The sequence below is a fragment of the Protopterus annectens genome, chromosome 1.part0 (genome assembly GCF_019279795.1).
Source record: "Protopterus annectens isolate FY-2018-M chromosome 1.part0, PAN1.0, whole genome shotgun sequence".
NCBI lineage: Eukaryota > Metazoa > Chordata > Ceratodontiformes > Protopteridae > Protopterus > Protopterus annectens.
Window position 1 is genome coordinate 522,549,180 of NC_056725.1, and position 18,331 is coordinate 522,567,510.

At 43.2% G+C, this 18,331-nt stretch overlaps 1 protein-coding gene across 1 annotated transcript in view; it reads left to right on the forward strand.

The window, feature by feature from the left end:
- Window positions 1–18,331, forward strand: part of KLHDC3 (kelch domain containing 3) — a 1,708,415-nt gene that overhangs the window by 1,084,830 nt on the left and 605,254 nt on the right. Inside the window, exon 9 of the mRNA XM_044061135.1 lies at window positions 1,566–1,652. Within this exon, the coding sequence (XP_043917070.1) occupies window positions 1,566–1,652 (87 nt within the window). The remainder of the gene's footprint in view (window positions 1–1,565; window positions 1,653–18,331) is intronic.

Below are 18,331 nucleotides of genomic sequence, written 5' to 3' on the forward strand. Positions count from 1 at the left end.
GGTTGCATCGTTCAAAGATATAAAGGTTTTGATTACAACCCAGCTAACCTGGGGTCAGTCTGCAAACCAGGTATTGGAGGACCTGTGGGGAAGGATAGGCACAAGCAGTCAGTGCTAGCATAACTATCTGGGCATCATAGTTAGCAGCTTGGTCTGCTGCAGTACTGATCTAAGGCACAAACCTGGTGTCGAGAGGTACCAGCCTGATAGGCCAGTCGTATGTTTAGCCAATAAACAGCAGGGAGACATAGCGCTAATGTCAGCATTTGGTTGCATGCATCTGTGGGCTGAAAGTGTGAAGTGACCGTGTTGAGCTGCTGCAGTAACGAGTGGGTCAGTCAGTAGTAGTGGTAGTACTAGAGTAAAACAGTATTCTGCTCAGTAAAACTATTGTTTTTTACTTGTATGTTGTGTTAACCAGGTTGTCTAACTGGCCTAAACCATTTTTTTTTTCACTAAGTTGCAGGATGACTGGCTAGGATGGTTGTGAAACGAAATCACCCACTGCTGCTGTGTAGATGATGCCTTCTCTGCTTGGCTGTCATCCCAGACTCCAGGCTTCCTGCAGTTATGTGTGTCCCTGAAGTTTGGGAATTCCCTTGGATTCATATTGGATGCAGTTACATGGGCAAGACAGTGACAATGGTGAACAGACATAGGGAAGTAAATTGGGGAAAAAATTCCACTGTTAGAGCAGATTCTGACTTTTTTCTGAAAAGATAGACTCTGACAAAAACATTTTTTCGCAACTACTGTTTCCTTTCCAGACAATTTGCTATGTAATGTTGGTCTAATTGAAGAGTTTTCTAGATTAGTGCATATTTGGAGTTTGTAGCAAGAGATTCATAGGTATATGCTAAACTGTCAATCTGCAGATTATTACAAGCCTAGCCAGTAACCAGTGGTCAGAATCAAACCCTGTACCTTGTTATATGTGAGGTTGACCTTAACTGTCACAACAGCCTCACCCTTTGATCTTTACTGGTGTTAAATCTTCAGTTAATGCATTTAATTTCTTCCAGTGTATTAACTTTTTGTGCAATATTAGTTAAAAGATATACTAGTTATCAGGCACTTCTGCTTTTATCCTTTTGTACTCTGTTAGCCACTGTCAGCTGTCTGAGACTTAATTTGAGATTGACCACTTTTGATTTGTATTTTTCTGCTAAACTTTTTATTACTTGACTGTGCATGTTGAATATGCATGTGCTGTTTCTGTTTAAGCTGTGTGCCCTAGCTTTTGCTAATGAGAACGTGTGTAGAATGATCTGCATTTGATTTGTTGTGCAGTGTGTTTGTGTCATTATATCTTACCATGTAGGGTCATTAAGGTTAGAACAGTTTATGTAGCTGCTATATTATTGGCTTTGTGCCGGCTTGTATTTTACCCCTATGCAGCATCTTGAGAACTTCCTTCTTTCAAAAGAGGTAGACTTCACCTAGCAAGGGAATAAATCCACTTTTATTGCAACTCCATAGCTCACTTGCAGACAGGAGATGATTGATTTTACTGGTGTAAGATAAACTGAAATTTTGCTTGCTGATGTATTCCTTTCTTCCTACAGTTGCTTATCGAGGAGAACTGTACATATTTGGAGGCTACAATGCACGTTTAGACAGGCACTTTAACGACCTTTGGAAATTTTCCCCAGGTAAATGTATGCATTTCTCTGTATGGTTTTCCTCTTTCTTGTTCTGTTAGTAATCATCCTGAATTAGAAAATGTAGATGTTCTTCGTGTTTCACTGCTGCAGTCATCACATTTGGGTTATCCCTGCCAGGGTAGACCTCGACCAGCCCGAATACCAGAGGCTTAGTATTTCTGCGTTGGTTGCGGTCGCTTCAGGACTGACGTCAGGTCAGCAATAGTATAAAGTAAGGCAGCCAACACCATTACATCAGTCTTTCTTGCCATGGAGCCCAAAGCAGAAGCAGTTCACACGAGTGCCGGTCGGCCACTACCTGAGTTTCGTCTACTGAGTTGAAGTCTTCTAAAGCTAAGTACCCCATTGGGGATCCTTTTTTCTTGCACTAACCGATGTCAGAAAAAGTTAATAATTGTCTCGCCTGCGGAAAGCAAATACCACACAGAGACATCCATTCTTACTGCGTCACTTGTGTAGGCCCAGACCACGACGTCCCCTGTTGTTGCTTCTGTGCTTTGTTCAACGCCAGAACTATCTGTCATCAGGCCCTTATTGTAGCCAGATATTTTTGCTTACAGTCCTCGAATTCCGATATGGCTTTGGTAAGCCATCCAGCAGCATATCTTCCTAAAAAACGTAAAGATAAAGACAGAGACAGACTGCACAGGTCCAAACCTACTGACAACGCTTCCGTTAAGCTTGTCGTTAGTTCTCTGGTCCTCAGTGAGGGTCTTTTGCAGCCCCTGATGCCTGCTTCTGTGGATTCGCAGGCCGCTACAGAGACCCTTTTGGAGTCCGGTATGACGCAAAACCCTTCTTTGACTAAGCATCCGGCGGTCATCTCTAACTTGGATGGATTTGGAGCCACTGAGCAGGCACTGGCTTCAGAGGATGTCCTTCTCACTACCGATTTTTGACACAAACCGACGTCTTCTTTCGCGACAACTGTCCCTTCAAAAATGACCGAGTTTCTAAGGCCCAGGGTACGAACCACACCCAAGAAACCGTTGACCCACTCTCAGGCACCTGCTTCCTTGCCTCAATCTCAAATGCTTAAAATGGCAGAAGACCTTATGCTGATCAGGGGAAGCCAAGCTATCCCCTCCAAAAGGAAAAGAGATCTGTCTCCTGTAGTTTTGTCTGAACAAGAATCAGATGACTCTGATGCATCTGAATATGAAGACATGCAACTCCTCTCTACTTATGAGGATTCTGATGCAGAGGATTCCATCCCTTCATCATCTCCCCCAGAGGATGTTTCCTTTGGGGAAAACCTGCATACCTTAAGGGAGCATTTCCAATGGGAGAGTCTAGAAAGAGACTCTAGGAATTTCTAGATCTTCCACAGCACAGACCCTTGGCCATCCCACAGTCCTGAATGTTGTGGACTATGTTTTCCTGGAATCCAGCTTGACTCCTGACACCCTCCCTCCTGCACGCAGAAAACCAGACAGGTACTATAGAGTCCCTGACTCTCACAAATTTCTTTTTAAAAATCCTACTGCTGACCCTGAGGTAATTTCTCAAGGGCCTAAAGGGATTAAAGCAACCTCTGCTAAGAATCTCACCACCTCAGATAAGGCTTCCCGCACACTAGACAGATGGGGTAAAAAAAAGTATACACCTCGGCAACTGTTGCTATCAGGGCACTTAATTGTCAGTTCCATATGCTAAAATTTCAGCAACATACCCTGGAACTCCTCAAACAAAAAATGTCTTCCTTTCCTGCTTGGCCAGAATCTAAAGAATTACAAGAGTTAATGCATTCTGCAAGTCAAGTAATTAAACACACCTTGCACTGTGGTTTTGACACCCTAGAAGCTTCTTGCAAGGCAGCAGTCACTGATCTGTCATTAGGAGGCATGCATGGCTTAAGGAACAGCCCCTGCCAGACCATGTCAAATCTAAATTGTCGGATGCCCCCTTGCACAAAGACAACTTATTTGGCACTAAGGCAAAAGAGGTCTTAAAAATGATGGAAGAAAAAGCAAAATCGCCAGACCCCCCAAGACAGCAGCCACAGCGAATGCAGAGATGTAAGCAGTGGACTACCTCCACTTCAAAACTAGGGAGGTCTAAGCCACCCCCTTATGGTAAGAACTCAGTGACTCACCCCCTCCCTCTGCCCACCTTCACTTATCCCTAGGAGGAAAACTCTCCTTTCACACAAGCACCTGGGCCACCATTACCAACGACCACTGGGTTCTGAACATAGTGTCTCAGGGATACAGATTTTCCTTCCACACCCTTCGTACCCCAAAAGGGTTCCCAGATCTACCTCCAAACCGGTGGTCAGAGCCTCAAAAGCAAATCCTTTCCCTGCTTTCTATGAGGGCAGTAGAGCACATTGCTGCAGAACAGGTAGGCCAAGGTTTCTACTCCAAATATTTTCTGGTGCCCATCCTCTATCTATCCATTCTAAACACCTTCCTGGTGATTCCAAAATTCAAAATGCTCACCCTTCAGCAACTGCTACGCATGCTCTCCAAGGACGCTTGGCTAGCAACCCTAGATCTAAAAGAGGCCTACCTCCACATTCTTATTAGGGAATTATGCAGGAAATATTTCTGTTTCAGGGCAGGATCACAACACTTTCAGTTCTCTGCGTTTCCCTTTGGCTTATCTACTGCTCCCAGAGTTTTCGCAAAATGCCTGACTCCAGCCATTGCCTTTTGCAGACAAGGGAATATCCAGATTTACCCATATGTAGATGACTGCCTTATTCAGGCAGACAGCCGGGAAAAGCTGCTCAAACACCTGGCCTTTGTAAAGACCCTTCTAACCTCCCTAGGGTACACAATCAATGAAAAGAAATCCAAACAGGTGCCCACCCAAAGGATTATCTTCCTGGGAGCAAGCCTGGACACAGCATGCCAGATGGCAGTTCCTATACCAGAAAAATACATTTTCCTGACAGCCTACTTCTCTCAACTAGCCACCAGGCCCCAGTTCTCTGCAAGGAAGATCCTGCAAGCTCTGGGGTTCATGGCATCTTGCATACTACTCAGTCCATATGCCAGACTGCATATGAAGAAACTTCAGTGGTACCTAAAAAGTCTTTGGTGTCAACACTCTCAAGACCTGGCAAGTCTTCTACGTATAATTCCTTGCCTCAGAAAAGATTTTCTTTGGTGGGCAACAGCATGCTCCCACAACAAGGGACTGCCTTTCTCACCACCCCCTGCTGCCAGACCCTCACCCCAGATGCATCAGACTATGCTTGGGGTGCACACCTGGATGACAGGTGCATACAGGGCCAATGGGGCCTCCAGCAAATCCCTCTGCCCATCAACCAAAAAGAGATGATGGCTGTCCAGCACACCTCGATAGCTTTCAAACCCCTTCTCTCTCCAGGGGCTTTCCCGATCAAAACAGACAACTCTTCGATGTGGTATATCATCAAGTAGGGAGGGACTCACTCCTACCCTCTATGCAGGCTGGCCATGACCCTGTGGCACAAAGCCTGTGCCATGCAACTGCACCTGTTAGCGCAGTTCCTGCAAGGCGCTCTCAACTCTCTGGCAGACCAATTAAGCAGAAATTCTTCTGGACCAACACGAATGGCAGCTCAACAGAAGAACCTTCACCCTAATAACTCAGAAATGGGGCACCCCAAAGGTCGACCTCTTTGCCTCCCACACTAACCATCAGCTCAGCAAATTCTGTACCAGGGAGCATCACTGCATGGCTTGGAAAGTGGATGCCCTGTTCTTCCCCTGGGTCAGTCTGTCGGTCTATGCCTTTTCTCCACTACCTCTCATCCCCAGGGTACTGCTCAAAATAAAGGAGGAAAAACCAAGGACTATTCTTATAGCTCCAGACTGGCCTCGCCAGCACTGGTACCCCTTGCTGCACAGCCTCTCTCTGCTGCCACCATGGCATCTTCTTCAGATTCCAAACCTCCTGACCCAGAGGGAAGGGGAATTCATGCATCCCCAATTGCAGACACTCAGTTTGGCAGCTTGGCTTATTCCCTAACCCCGAACCAATCTGCCAGCCTCAGTAAACAGGTTCTAGATGTTATCTGTGAAGCCAGATGCCCTAGCACTAGAAAGTCTTATGCTGACAAATGTAAAAGGTTCTGCATCTGGATCCAGGCTAAGGGAGCCAATACGGCACAACCCTCCCTCCCATCCTGGATTACTTAGCTGACCTACTACACAGTGGCCTCTTTCTCCTCTATAAAAATTCATGCCTCTGCTATTTCTGCTCATTTTCCCACTGAGCAGCCCCTTTTCCTCACATCCTGTGATCAAACAGTTCCTGAGAGGGGCTAGCAACTTGAGGCCACCCAGAAGGGCACCAACCCCAGCTTGGGACCTTAACTTTGTATTGGAAAAACTCACCCTGCCCCCTTTCGAACCAGCTACGTCTGCAGAGCTAAAAGTTCTCTCCTGGAAGACAACATTCCTTCTGGCAATCACTTCAGCCAGAAGAGTCTCTGAGCTGTATAACCCTTCATCATCTTTCATGCTGACAGGGTATCCCTCAGAACTTAACCCATCCTTCATGTCCAAGGTGGTGTCCAGTGTGACTCTCAACCAATCCATTCATTTGCCCACCTTTTTTCCTAATCCCCAGAACAAGGGGGAAAGGATTCTGCACTCTCTAGATGTGCACAGTCATATCAGATTCTATCTAGACTGGACTAAATCCTTCAGAAAGTCTGATCAATTGCTGGTTAGCTTTGCTACAGGGGCAGAAGACAAAGCTATCTCAAAACAAACCATTTCCAAATGGATAGTACACTACATCACTTCTGCTGCAAACAACATAGAAAGTCTCCCCTCAAGGGGGTCAGGACTCACTCCACCAGAGCAGCCTTCACCTCTACAGCTTTCCTCAGAGTAGTCCCCACCAGGGACATCCTGGAGGCTGCCACCTGGACATCTGTTCACACTTTTACCAAGCATTACCACCTGCCTCTCTTCTCCAAATCCAGGGCAGGGTTTGCCTCTGCAATCTTGCAGGGCATCATAGCCAGCCCCTAGTTTCTTTGACTGTCTCCACCCTTTTCCTCAGCTTTGGGAATTAACCCAAATGTGATGACTGCAACGGTGAAACATGAAGAACATTGTACAGTTATTTACACTTACCATAAATGTAGATGTTCGAGTGTATTCACTGTTACAGTCCTGGTTTCCCTCCATCCCATCCCCCTTTCTCATCTTTCCTTACAAGGAACATATTGGCATTTACTTTCTACTGGTGGGGTTCTTCCACCAGAACCTGGATCCTACTTGGGGGGGGGGGGGGCCTGACAGGTTAGGGCAAGAAAAACTGTTGTAATAGCGTCGGCTGCCTTACTTTATACTACTGATGACCTGCCGTCAGTCCTGAAGTGACAGCAACCAATGCAGAAATACTAAGCTTCTGGTGTTCGGGCTGGCCGAGGGCTACTCTGGCAGGGATAACCCAAATTTGATGACTGCAACAGTGAATACACTCGAACATCTACATTTATGGTAAGTGTACACAACTATTCTTCTACAGTATTCTTTGAGGACAGATAACACTACTTCTAGAATAAAACAGTAGTCAGTACACTAACAAAAATAACTAAAAAAATAAATAAATTTGTTTGTATAGTTTAACCAGATTGTCCATATGTGTGAAGGCTTATATGCACTGGCTGGTTAAGTGACTTTCAATCATACAGCAGGCAAATGAAAAATGAAGGAGTCAAACATAGAATGTGACTGACTAAACTTTTCTCATAACCATAACTCTCTGCACTGTTCCCACGCCGAAAATTTAAAAGCTAAAATGTTGTTTGTGAACCATCCAGTCATTCACAAAGATATATGTAGCTTGTCATTGTATAGATTGTATATTCCCATATTGCTGAATTGAGCATCAAAACTTACAGCAATTTGTTACAAATTTTTATTTTACTTCTTGCACAGGGCAGTATAGCTGCTAATCCACTCTGTTTTTGCTATCTCCGTGACTTTCTCAAGGTCATGTTCTTTGTTAGTCATTAACTAAATACCTATTGATCTAGCGTTGACTTTAGAAGAGTATTATGGAATATGATGGAAAAAGCAGGACTATTTTGGTTAACTACATATGCAGCCTTTTTTCCTAATTCAGAGGTTGAGAAAGAATTAATGAACACCTGATTTTGCTCTTCACATTTGTCAAGTAAGTGCAGATGTCAGCTTGGTACTGAGATGCATATTGTGAAGTCTTGCTGTGTCATTGTACGTGTTCCACTAAGCTCTGTTGTGGTGGCCTGTGGCATTTAGAACTGAGGGTGCTTCATGATGATGAAGCTATGAACTTGTTTTATATTACTCCCAAACTTGATCGTTACTTGTAATTTAATTCAGATATTGCATACTCTTCGGGCTGCTTTGGTTAGAGAAAAGCTTGGTCGTATTTAAGGGAGCCCTCAGCATTAGGTGGATCAGTTGAGTATATCCTTTAGGGTTAAACAGGTATTTCTTTAAATGTTGATCATCTTTGCTTGGTTTGTATATGTCCGCTTAAATGCAATGCACGTACCTGTGCTGGGTCTATATTAGATAAACCAAAGTTTATCTTACCGAACGCTGACATTATCGAAAATCCCGGAACTCGAAACTGCAATTGTGTGTGTGGGGGGGGGCTATGCCCCCCCCCTGCTAAATATATATTCCAACTCCGAGATCGCACCTACAGTGAGGAAAGGGCAAATATTCCCATCTTCACTGTACTGCGATCTCACAATTCCGGTTTCGGGTTCTGGGATTTTCGCTCATGTTAGCATTCGGTAAGATAAACTTTCGTTTATCTAATATAGACTCCCTGTGCCAGTGATATGAGATGCACTCATCTACAAGGTCCTCAGTTCTTTGTAACCATATCTCAAATCTTTGAATGCGTGCACCTTAGGAAATGTGTTTGTTTTGAAGCCACAGATGCTTAGGGCTTACTAGCTGTGCCTGCAATCATCGACTCATCGTTCAAGTTCAGGATTATCAGAGTGCTCATTATCTAAGCACTTTATGGTGTAGAGCCAAGTCCGTTTACAGACATAAAGCACTGGCAAAAAATAATAAGCACTGTATCAATTACAGAATTCTTTAAAATGTTAAGACCACTAGATAATGAGGAAGCAAATGCATTCAGGCAGGAGTTGCATGGCCTTGTCGATACAACAGGCAATATGAGTTGGTGTTAATAATGGAGGGCCTGAATGCTCATATTGTGACAGACGAAACATATGAGGACTTGCCTGGGTTTACATGGATGGGGCAACATGAATAAGGAAGGAAATGCCATTCTAGATTTCTCTCTGGCAAATGGCTTGATGGTGAACAACAGATGGTTCAGCAAGATAGACAGTCACAAGGTCCACATACTGGAGTGGCTAACATGCAACTCGGGTAGACTTCTTATAGTAAAAAAAGGCATTCTGGTAGAATCAGAGATTGCAGAGTCATCCCCAGTGAAACATCCCACAGAATAATTATCTGTGGTCACAATCCACTCTAATCTGTGGTTACAGAAGGCTTTAAGGTCAGCAGGAACTAGGCCAAAGACCTGAAGTCCAGGAAGTTATCAAAAGAAAGGAGGCGATCAGGAATAAGTGGGAGAGAGAAAAGATGGAGCAGGCTAAGAATGAATAGTAGTTGGCTAGCAAAGAGGCTGAGAGTCAAGTTATAGTAGCAAAAAAGAAGACATCAGAGGTACTCTTTCAGCTCCTGGAAAGTGACTCAGGAGGTGGCACAGAGCAACTCTGTTGGTACAAAGCAAAGACAGAAAGATAAAGAAGATAATCAGACACCCTTTATAAAGGATGTCAGCTTAACCTGCTCACCAGTCCTCAGGATGTCAAAGGCTGATGGAGGAAGCACTTCCAGCAGATTCTGAATGAAGAAAACTCCATAGAAGCTGTACTGCTCCAGACAGCCTGCAATGAAAGAGGAAGAAGAGCCCACGCTAAAGAAGTAAGAACAAACAGCACTAGGGAGAATAACACCAGGGAAGGTCACAGGCTCTCAGGTCATGGCAGATTTGATGAAATGTTGGCTGAATTAGAGGAGAAATGGTTTCTTAGGGTGCTTAAATCAGTATGGAGAGAGAAAGAGGGGGCATATCCCATATGACTGGAGAGTAATAATTCCAGTACCAGTGTACAGGAACAAAGTGGGTATTCCCAAGTGTGGACAGTAGAGGTATCAAACTTTTGACACACTGCATGAAAGTGCTGGACAAGGGTAATTGATTGAATGTGTATTCAGCGTAGTAAGATGGAAGATGAGTAGCTAGGATTCAGATTAGGATGCAGCACAACTGACCCAATGTTTGGAGTGAAACAGGTTGTTGAGAAGAAGCTGGGGATGGAGAGAGTCCAACTGTAGGTATTCCTAGACTTGGAGAAAGCATATGGCAAGGTACCAAGAAGGCTGATTTGGTCAATCCTGCTGTGTTTTGAAGTCCTGGAAACATTGGTAGAATTAGTGCAGGCTATGTACAAGGTCCCAGTGACAAGTACAAACAGCGTTTGGACTCGGATGTTCCCTGTGGGAGTGGGTGCCCATCAAAGTACAGCTGTGAGCCAGCTGCTGTTCATACTGGTGATGGACTACATTAGCAAACAGGCTGAAGAGGTCAGATCAGCAGAGCTGCTATATTGAGATGATGTGGCATTACAAGCTGAATGGAATGCAAAGCTGAAGGCACATTGAAAAGGAGTACAGTCACGTCCGTTGTAATGCCAGTAAAAGGATAATCAGAAGAAGCCGAGAATTGAGATGGAAGGGAAAATAGTGGAACAGGTTAACAGCTTCAAGTATCTGGGAGGGATGGTTGAGGAGAAGCAAAGTCTGAATAAGGAGGTCAAGGCTAGACTCAGACGAGCTGCTGCCAACTCACACACTGTGTCTGGTGTAATATATTATAGAAGAATGCCAAAGAAGCTTAAAATGAAGGTCTACAGAACAGTGATATGACAAGTACTACTGTATGACAGAGAAACCAGGGTAATAAAGGCAGAGCAGTTGAAGTTAGAAGTGATGGTGATGAAATACATGAGACAGGGTGGTAGGATGCACACTGTGGGACAGACGAAGAAATGAGGTCAAAGAGCAGAAGGCAAAGTAGCTCCAAATACAGACAAGGTAATTTGCAGGAAAGCAGATGATGGTCTGGCATGTGCAGGAAAGCAGAAGACAACATAGTGAAGAAGATTTAGCAAATAAAGTAAGATGGCAAGAGGAAAACTGGGATGGATGGATTGCATAAGAGAAGACCTGTGATAGTCTGGCAACACTGTCAAAGAAGGTAGGAGAGTGCCAGTGAATTGAAAGAGAGATGGTGACAGTTGATGTGCCACTCATGCCCCATGTAGAAAGTAAGAATAAAAAAGGGGATTGTTGATGATAAACCCAGCAGAGCAGAGGTGCCATTTCTATGTGTGTTAGATGATGTCAGATGCTGTCATTGTGTCAGCATGCCGGGAGAAGCTTCATGTCATATAGGCAGGAGCAGGTGGATAGTTCATGGCTACATGAGGAAATGAACCCCCAAGTTTCCAGAGAACATTTAGGAGTTGGAACTTTGCCTTTTGGGAAGCAGCAAAGGGTGCCAGAGTATTAATTGCGACAGTAAAGTCAGTCCCAACAAGTTTTCACATGTTGTCCCTGGCTTATAGCGGTCTCTTTTCCCATGTTTATTTTTGAAAGCCTTTTAAGCCACACAATAATGTAGTGCTATTATTGCTTCAACAAACTGTTTATTGCATGGTCCCGGCTACTTCATGATCAGCAATATTCATCAATGTAGTCCATGCAACATCCACCCTTGGGACAGTGACTGTTTCAAATATTACCCAGTGGAGGTTTCTCCTCTTTCTTTAGAATCCTAATCTGTGGTCTTCTGTCCTGCTAATTTTCCTTATTTTGGTTAACCTCTCAAACTCGCAAAGTCAGACTTTGGCTGCTCCTCTGTAACCTTCAGAATTTGTACCAAGAGTCACGCTACCCAGTTCCTTGCTTAGAAAAGCCATCTGTGTTTGTGGTGTTGACATAATTTTTATATTGATTTATCATGTTGGGGATTGCACTCTCAAACGCAGTCTAAGAAGCTTACTGCTCTGCTGCTGTGACTCTCACCACTTTATGGGATTATGAGCTATTACTAATGAGAATTTCCTACCGTACATGTAAGGTTTGAGGTTTTAGAGAGCTCATGTAGTTCTTAATTGCTCTTTTCTCTGGCTGCATACAATTCTCTTCCTTTGGCTAAATTATATGACTAACACTACTGGATGAAGATCTCCCTTTAAAGAAATCTGAGTATAATCACAGTATATGTGAAACATCTACCTGCATTGTAAAGTCCTGGCTATAATTAGGACTAGGCAGTACAAGAGGTCCACTGAAGGCTTTCTCAAATCTTGAGTGTTTGCTCACAAGCAGGAATAGTTTCATCTGGCCTAACATTATGGGTAAGGTTCATAAGAAGTGAGGCTGTGACACTGTTAGAGGCACCTTTTCTGTAGTACTGCATTGTTCAAAGGAATGATGTTGCTTGCTTTTTGATAACCAGGGTAGATCTTGCCTGGCTAGCCTCCACTTTGGCAGATTTTAGCCAAATTTTACCACTGCTAGTCTGATGAGCAAGGTAAGCTACTACTTCCTTTCCTACCTAGTATTTGTATGCCTTGATAGTTAAGCTGAACCTCTCAGAAGACATTGGATCTAAAGCCAGAGTGTATCAACTTGTAGAGAAGGTCAAGGCAAGCAGATTGTGGTTGTTTGGTTACATGCAGGAAAGCAGAATATGATTTAGTATAGCAGATTTGGGAATGGCAGAAGACAAAAGCAAATGAGGATGTCCAGCCAAGAGGTAGCTGAATTGTGTAAGAAAAGACATGTGACAGGTATGACTTTTGAAGAAGTTAGGAAAGTAACACTGGATTAAGATGATGTGACAATTGATATGACATCCCATCACCATGTAAAATGGAGGCTGATGTTTGTGGTCTGTGTAGGTACTAGCATAGTCTTCAGCTCTTGTTTATGATGTGCTCTACCAGGCTCTGGAAGGTTGCTGGGGCATTTTTTCTTCTTAGAAAGAATTATAGTGAATTCCTACAGCCTCACTGGGTTAACGCATGCTTACTTCTCTCTTGTTACAGGTGTCAAGTGCACCAGCTGGTAACCCTTATTTTAATTAGAAGTGGTTAGGCACTTTGCTACTTTGAAAAGTTGGCTTTATTTGCAGATGTAATTTTGCACTTAAAATCAGAAAAGAACATTTCAGTGTTGTGGAACATTGAAACAGTTTCTAGTCTTTTCAGGATACAAAACAAATGAAAATAAAACAAAGGCAATAGTTGTAAACTATGTACCCATATATGCATTGGTTCAGCAATACCCATACTTATGGGGGACATGATAAAATGAAGTACTTAGGAGTATGGGTTAAAAAGGATTCTATTTGACAGCTAAATGTGTGTGGGAAGAGGATAAACAAAATATAATGCAAAACTGAAAAAGTGGAAGTTCTTCTGTATTGATATGGATAGCAAGATACAAACAGTGAAAATATCTTTAGTTTTTACATAGGTCAGGCATATTTTTATAAACCAGAAGGGAAATTAAGTATAGCAATTAGTAAAGAGGTGAATAATTTTATCTGGGAGGGGAATAAAGCAAGAGTCAAAAGGGATACGTTGATCCTTCTAATAGAACAAGGTGGTTTGGGGATTAAATGATTTGAGGGGGTATTTCAGAACTAGACAGTTAATGCTCCTATACATAGTAGAAGCAGAAGGCTATAACTCAAAGCAGAAAGGGTTGATGATGATGATGAAATGGGTGAAGCTCAAGTAAGGAGAGGCTGGGATTTTGGATGCAATTCCTTAAGGAGAATAACAATAACCATACAGCACATTGTAGTCCTAAAGTAGCAGCAATGTATTCTAATAACTAAGCCAACATTGGAGTGGAGAAGGGAGAGTCTGGCAATAGGGATGACTGCAATTAGGGGTGCAGAGAATAGGCAATGGGGAGCTGGAATTTACTGAAGATAACTGGCAAAGGAACCAAGGTATTGGGAGAAAATAGAGAGGGAAAGGTAACCGAATGGGAGGAGGCCAAGAGTACATTTGGATCACAGGCTAGAGATTGTCTTCCATATCATGGTTTGATAGCAGAATATAGGTAACAAGAAAGGATTAGGGGGATCATAAGTGAAAGACCAGCACTGGTCAAGTTTTTAGTAGAATTTAGAATAGAAGTTGGTGTTAAAAAGGGATAATTAGTAGGGCATTTAAAATACTGCATGATAATTATAAAAATGAATCAGAGGGTGTTATTATTGGGAAGAGAGGTTGGATAAGTGATTCACAAAGAAACAATTGGAGGATATATATGGCTGCCAAACATATGCAGCAAAGTCTAGAAGATTTAGGAGTTTGGAAGTGTTTGTATAGGTATTTTTATACCCAAGCAAACTCCAAAGAATTGTTCCTCATGTAGTCCACAAGTGTTGGAGGCGTGAAGGGGAAGCAAGTGGTCATCGGGAACATTTTTTGGCAAACTTTAAAAGTTCTCTACAGACTTCTCTGTTAGAAATGCTGGGTGAGCAAATTGGTGTAACTAAGGAATTATTTTTTGAGCTGTGATACAAAATCAGTATTGCCTGGACATAGTAAGGCCTTGCTGAGTTTGATTTCCATTTTCTAGTAACTGCTTTTTTGGCAGCCATCAGAAAATGGAAATCAAAGTCTAAACCAAATGTAGTACAGGTAGTGAATACAGTAACAGAGGTAAAAGAACTGGAAGTGGGATATTTAGAAAATGGTAGGAACAAATTACAGAGAAAAATTGGAAATGTGGGAATAATACATGTAGAATAATGTTTTGTAGGAGGAATGAGGTTTAAGTGAAGGCAGGAAACTGAATGAGGTATGTAATGTTCAATGGGCAGTGACTGTATAGATTATTATATGTGATGTATAATGTTTGCAACCGAAAATGCCTATGTTTGTTTTCATGTATAAACAAACTAAAAAAACTACTTCAAAAAAGCCTCCAATAGGTGAAACAAACAAAATAAAACACAAAAATCACCAAAATGAAAAGCGAAATGAGGACTACCACTGGAAAGAAGTAAAAACTGCTTTAATCACCAAAGGTTTAGCACTTTCAACCTTATGTAAAGGCCTTCCTCAGAACAAATAATTTTCATCCAAATGAATAATTATATACCCCCCACTAATTAAATATCAACCAGTCAAAGAAATGATTAATCATTCAATTAAATGAACATTCTTATACAATTATTGACCATCTTTTAAAAACACAATGTTGACAAATTCCAGTACACACACCTATTTATGTTTAGATAGGTTTCCTGGTTTAGATTACTTTCTTTTCTTGCCACCTATCTACTAGTTTAAGTATTAAAATAGTAATGGTGATCCTTTCTGTGTTATTTATATATTCTCTGTTTTGATAGCTCATCAGTTGTTAGTGGTGTCACTCTTTTTCCCAGTATGTAAGACAAGGCCACTGGGTTCAAGAAGTGTTCAGCCTGTGATCACAAAATTCCGATGAAGGACCCTCATTCCCTTTGTGTATACTGTCTAGGAGTTGCCCACTTGGTTTTGAAATGCAAGGGATGTGCCACGTTTGGTCTCAGGGTGTCCATAGGGACAAACTTAACTTGAAGGGCCTTATTCCCACCCAAGTGGGGAGTTCAGTTCTTGCTTTACCTAGCATCTCTTCTCCAGCAAAGAAACTTCGCAAGTCTCAGAAGGTGAGAGACAAGGAGAGAGAGAGGTCTAAAGAAAAAAGCAAGGAATCAGAGAAGAGAGTTAAAAAAAAAAAAAAAAAAAAAAGAGAGAGAGAGAAAATGATCACTGTGTCTTGACAGAATCTCTTGGTCTGGCACTGAAGACTCATAAACATTCACACCCAGAACTGCTATAGTTCTGATCCCTGACCCCCCATTGCATTTTGCCAGTGCCTGTGAGTCCCAGGCTTCACTCTCCTTTCCTGTAGGAGGTGTTCGCCTTGACCACAATTGGTGGCTTCATCTCTTGGCTCCTTCCATTTGTCGAGAAGCCTTTTTGAAGCAGAAGTTGATAGAATGGTACTGAAATTCTTTCAGACCCAGATTCAACTATGGCATCCTGGCACTTACCCCTTTGGGGATTATTTGTAGAGACCCAACTGCCCCACAAATTCTTTTTACAGTTCCGGTTTAAATTTTGTTATCTGAAGCCCATGGATCTAAGCTTTCCTGCTAGAGCACTGGTGTCAGAGCCAACAGCCTTTTCAACTACAGTTTCGCGTACTCTGTCGACTCTGGCACAGTCAGACTGGGAGGAGTCTTAGAGCCGAAGCATCACAACTGAGGGTTGGGATTGACTTCAACGTTTTCAGATCCATCCCTTCCCCCCAGTGCCCAGTGTTTGATGGCTTGGCACCATTGTCAGCCTTTAGGCCGAGGACACCTATGGGTCCTCTCTGGATCCAAAGGGCATTTCATCGGCCCTGACAGCGTTTTCTGCTTTCAAGGCATTTGAAAGGACACTCTCCATGACAAGAGAAAAGTTTTCTACCACACTGTGCTCTGTCCCAATCTCTGATGTATCTGGGACAATTAAGTTCATCCTTGTCAACAGGGGCAAGTCAGCCTCCTACAACCTCTGGGTTCTCGCCATGCGAGTTCCCAGTTTGACACCAAGCCTTCCCCAGAAGCCCACACTGGGAGGGTTTCTGATGAACAGACTTGTAAGAAGAGACATTTGGACTCATCACCAGAGTCAGTCCCTGAAGAGACAGACTTCAATGAAGAGGGGGTTGTGCACAATCCCCTCTAGAGGATGTCACTTTTGGTGACATTCTAGAATTGAAGCAGTGAGAGGGTTGGTCCTCCAAAGTTCCCTCTCTTGAGGGGTCTGTGTTCCTCAAGGCATTCAGGGCTGACTCCTCTACCTCCTGAGTGGTGCCACTGCTGCTGATATGGTGGAGAGAATACCACAAAAGCCAGACAAAATTGGTGTCCCCCAGGATTAGGACACATTGAAGCAAGGATCCCCGGTTTAATTCTATGGTTGCTGTGGTTTCCACAAGAAAGGTGCTGTCCGAGAAGAGCACATCTGTCCATCCTAACACAAAATCTAGGGGTTTGGACAGATTTGTGAACCAGATCTGCACCGCAGTGATGTTTGCACATATAGAATGCTGAATTACCTCACCCACATGACTTGTTTTCTGAGGGGCATTATGAAGGAACTGACCAAGTCCCTTTTGGATAATTTACCTATGGACTTCCAGAAATTTGTAGTCTTTCCATTATCTACATCTCAGTCTATGTCCAACATATCCATGCCCCTGCTTTCCAGTGCAGCTGATGGTAAGGCCAGGGCAGCGAGCAACAGAATTGCTATTTGATGGCATGCCTGGATGCGCATGTACAGTTTTTCAGATGGCTTCAAGATGTCCTTCATTAGTGCCCCTTTTTGATGGCTTGACTCTGTTTGGGCCGAAGGTGAAAGAAATGCTCACTTTGAGTGAGCAGGAAGGTAAGACCTTGTTTGCTGTTGGAATCCGTTTTTCCTTTTCCATGGAACCAAAAAGGGGGGCAAAGCTGCGGTTTCAAAAACCCCAGGGTTTTATCCAAGGCACTCCTATGGACAACACCTCTCCTGGGCATAGGGGGAAGTAATTTTAACGGACTTCCCAGAGGCAACGATGGACCAAAGAATGAGGGGATTCATGGTCCTTTTCCCTGAGAAGCCCTGCCTGAATGGTTGCACAACTGCCTCTCTCTGAAGGCCGTCATGGAGCTCTTGTCCCTGCACACTCTAGCTTGACAGGTTATCACACAACATTCATGGGTGGAGGGGGATAATCACCAGAGGTTCTGTTATTCCATTTATTTCCTCCTTCACAGGAAAAAAAAAATCTCTGTACCATGCAGTCATATCATCCAGCAGGGCCCTCAAACCAGTTAGGATTTGGAGTCTATTGCATGTTGTTTAGTTGCTAAGAAAACAGTGGACCTAAGGCCGATATTGTATCTAAGTCACCTTAATTTTTTGTGAAACATACAGAATTCCTGATGGTCATGATTCTTTTCCTCTACTGAAGGACAATTGTATGTGCCTCATAGATTTCTAGGATGTCTGTTATATCAAGATAGCAAGGCAGTCCAGGAGATTTCTCTGTTTATGGACTGGAGCCAGTCCTAGTCAGTTCAGGACACTGCCCTTTGGTCTCACCACACTCTCTCAGGTGATCAAATGCATGGCAGTGGTAGCAGCGCATCTTGGATTACAGGGGTTCCAGGTGTTCCCATATTTAGAAGATTGGCTCCTCGCCGCAGCAGCCAAGGATCTACTAGCCCAGTGCAGGAACTTTTCCTCCACCTGGCCCCTGGCCCACCAATTGGGTATTGCAATCAATATGCCAAAGAGTCTTTTAACACTGACACAGCAGATAGAATGTATTAGATGTCACCTTGATATAAAGTCTCAAATAACCAAGCTTCTGCAATGAAGAGCATCATCTTTATACTTAGTAGCATCAGAGGTTCTTCACTACCCTCATCCTCCAGCAAGACATATTCTGAAACTCTTGGGGTTGATTGCAACTTTGATCACTTTAGTGCCTCTAGTAAGATACTACATGAGAGATCTGCAGTGGACCTTTATGATACAGTGATCCTTGATGTCTCAC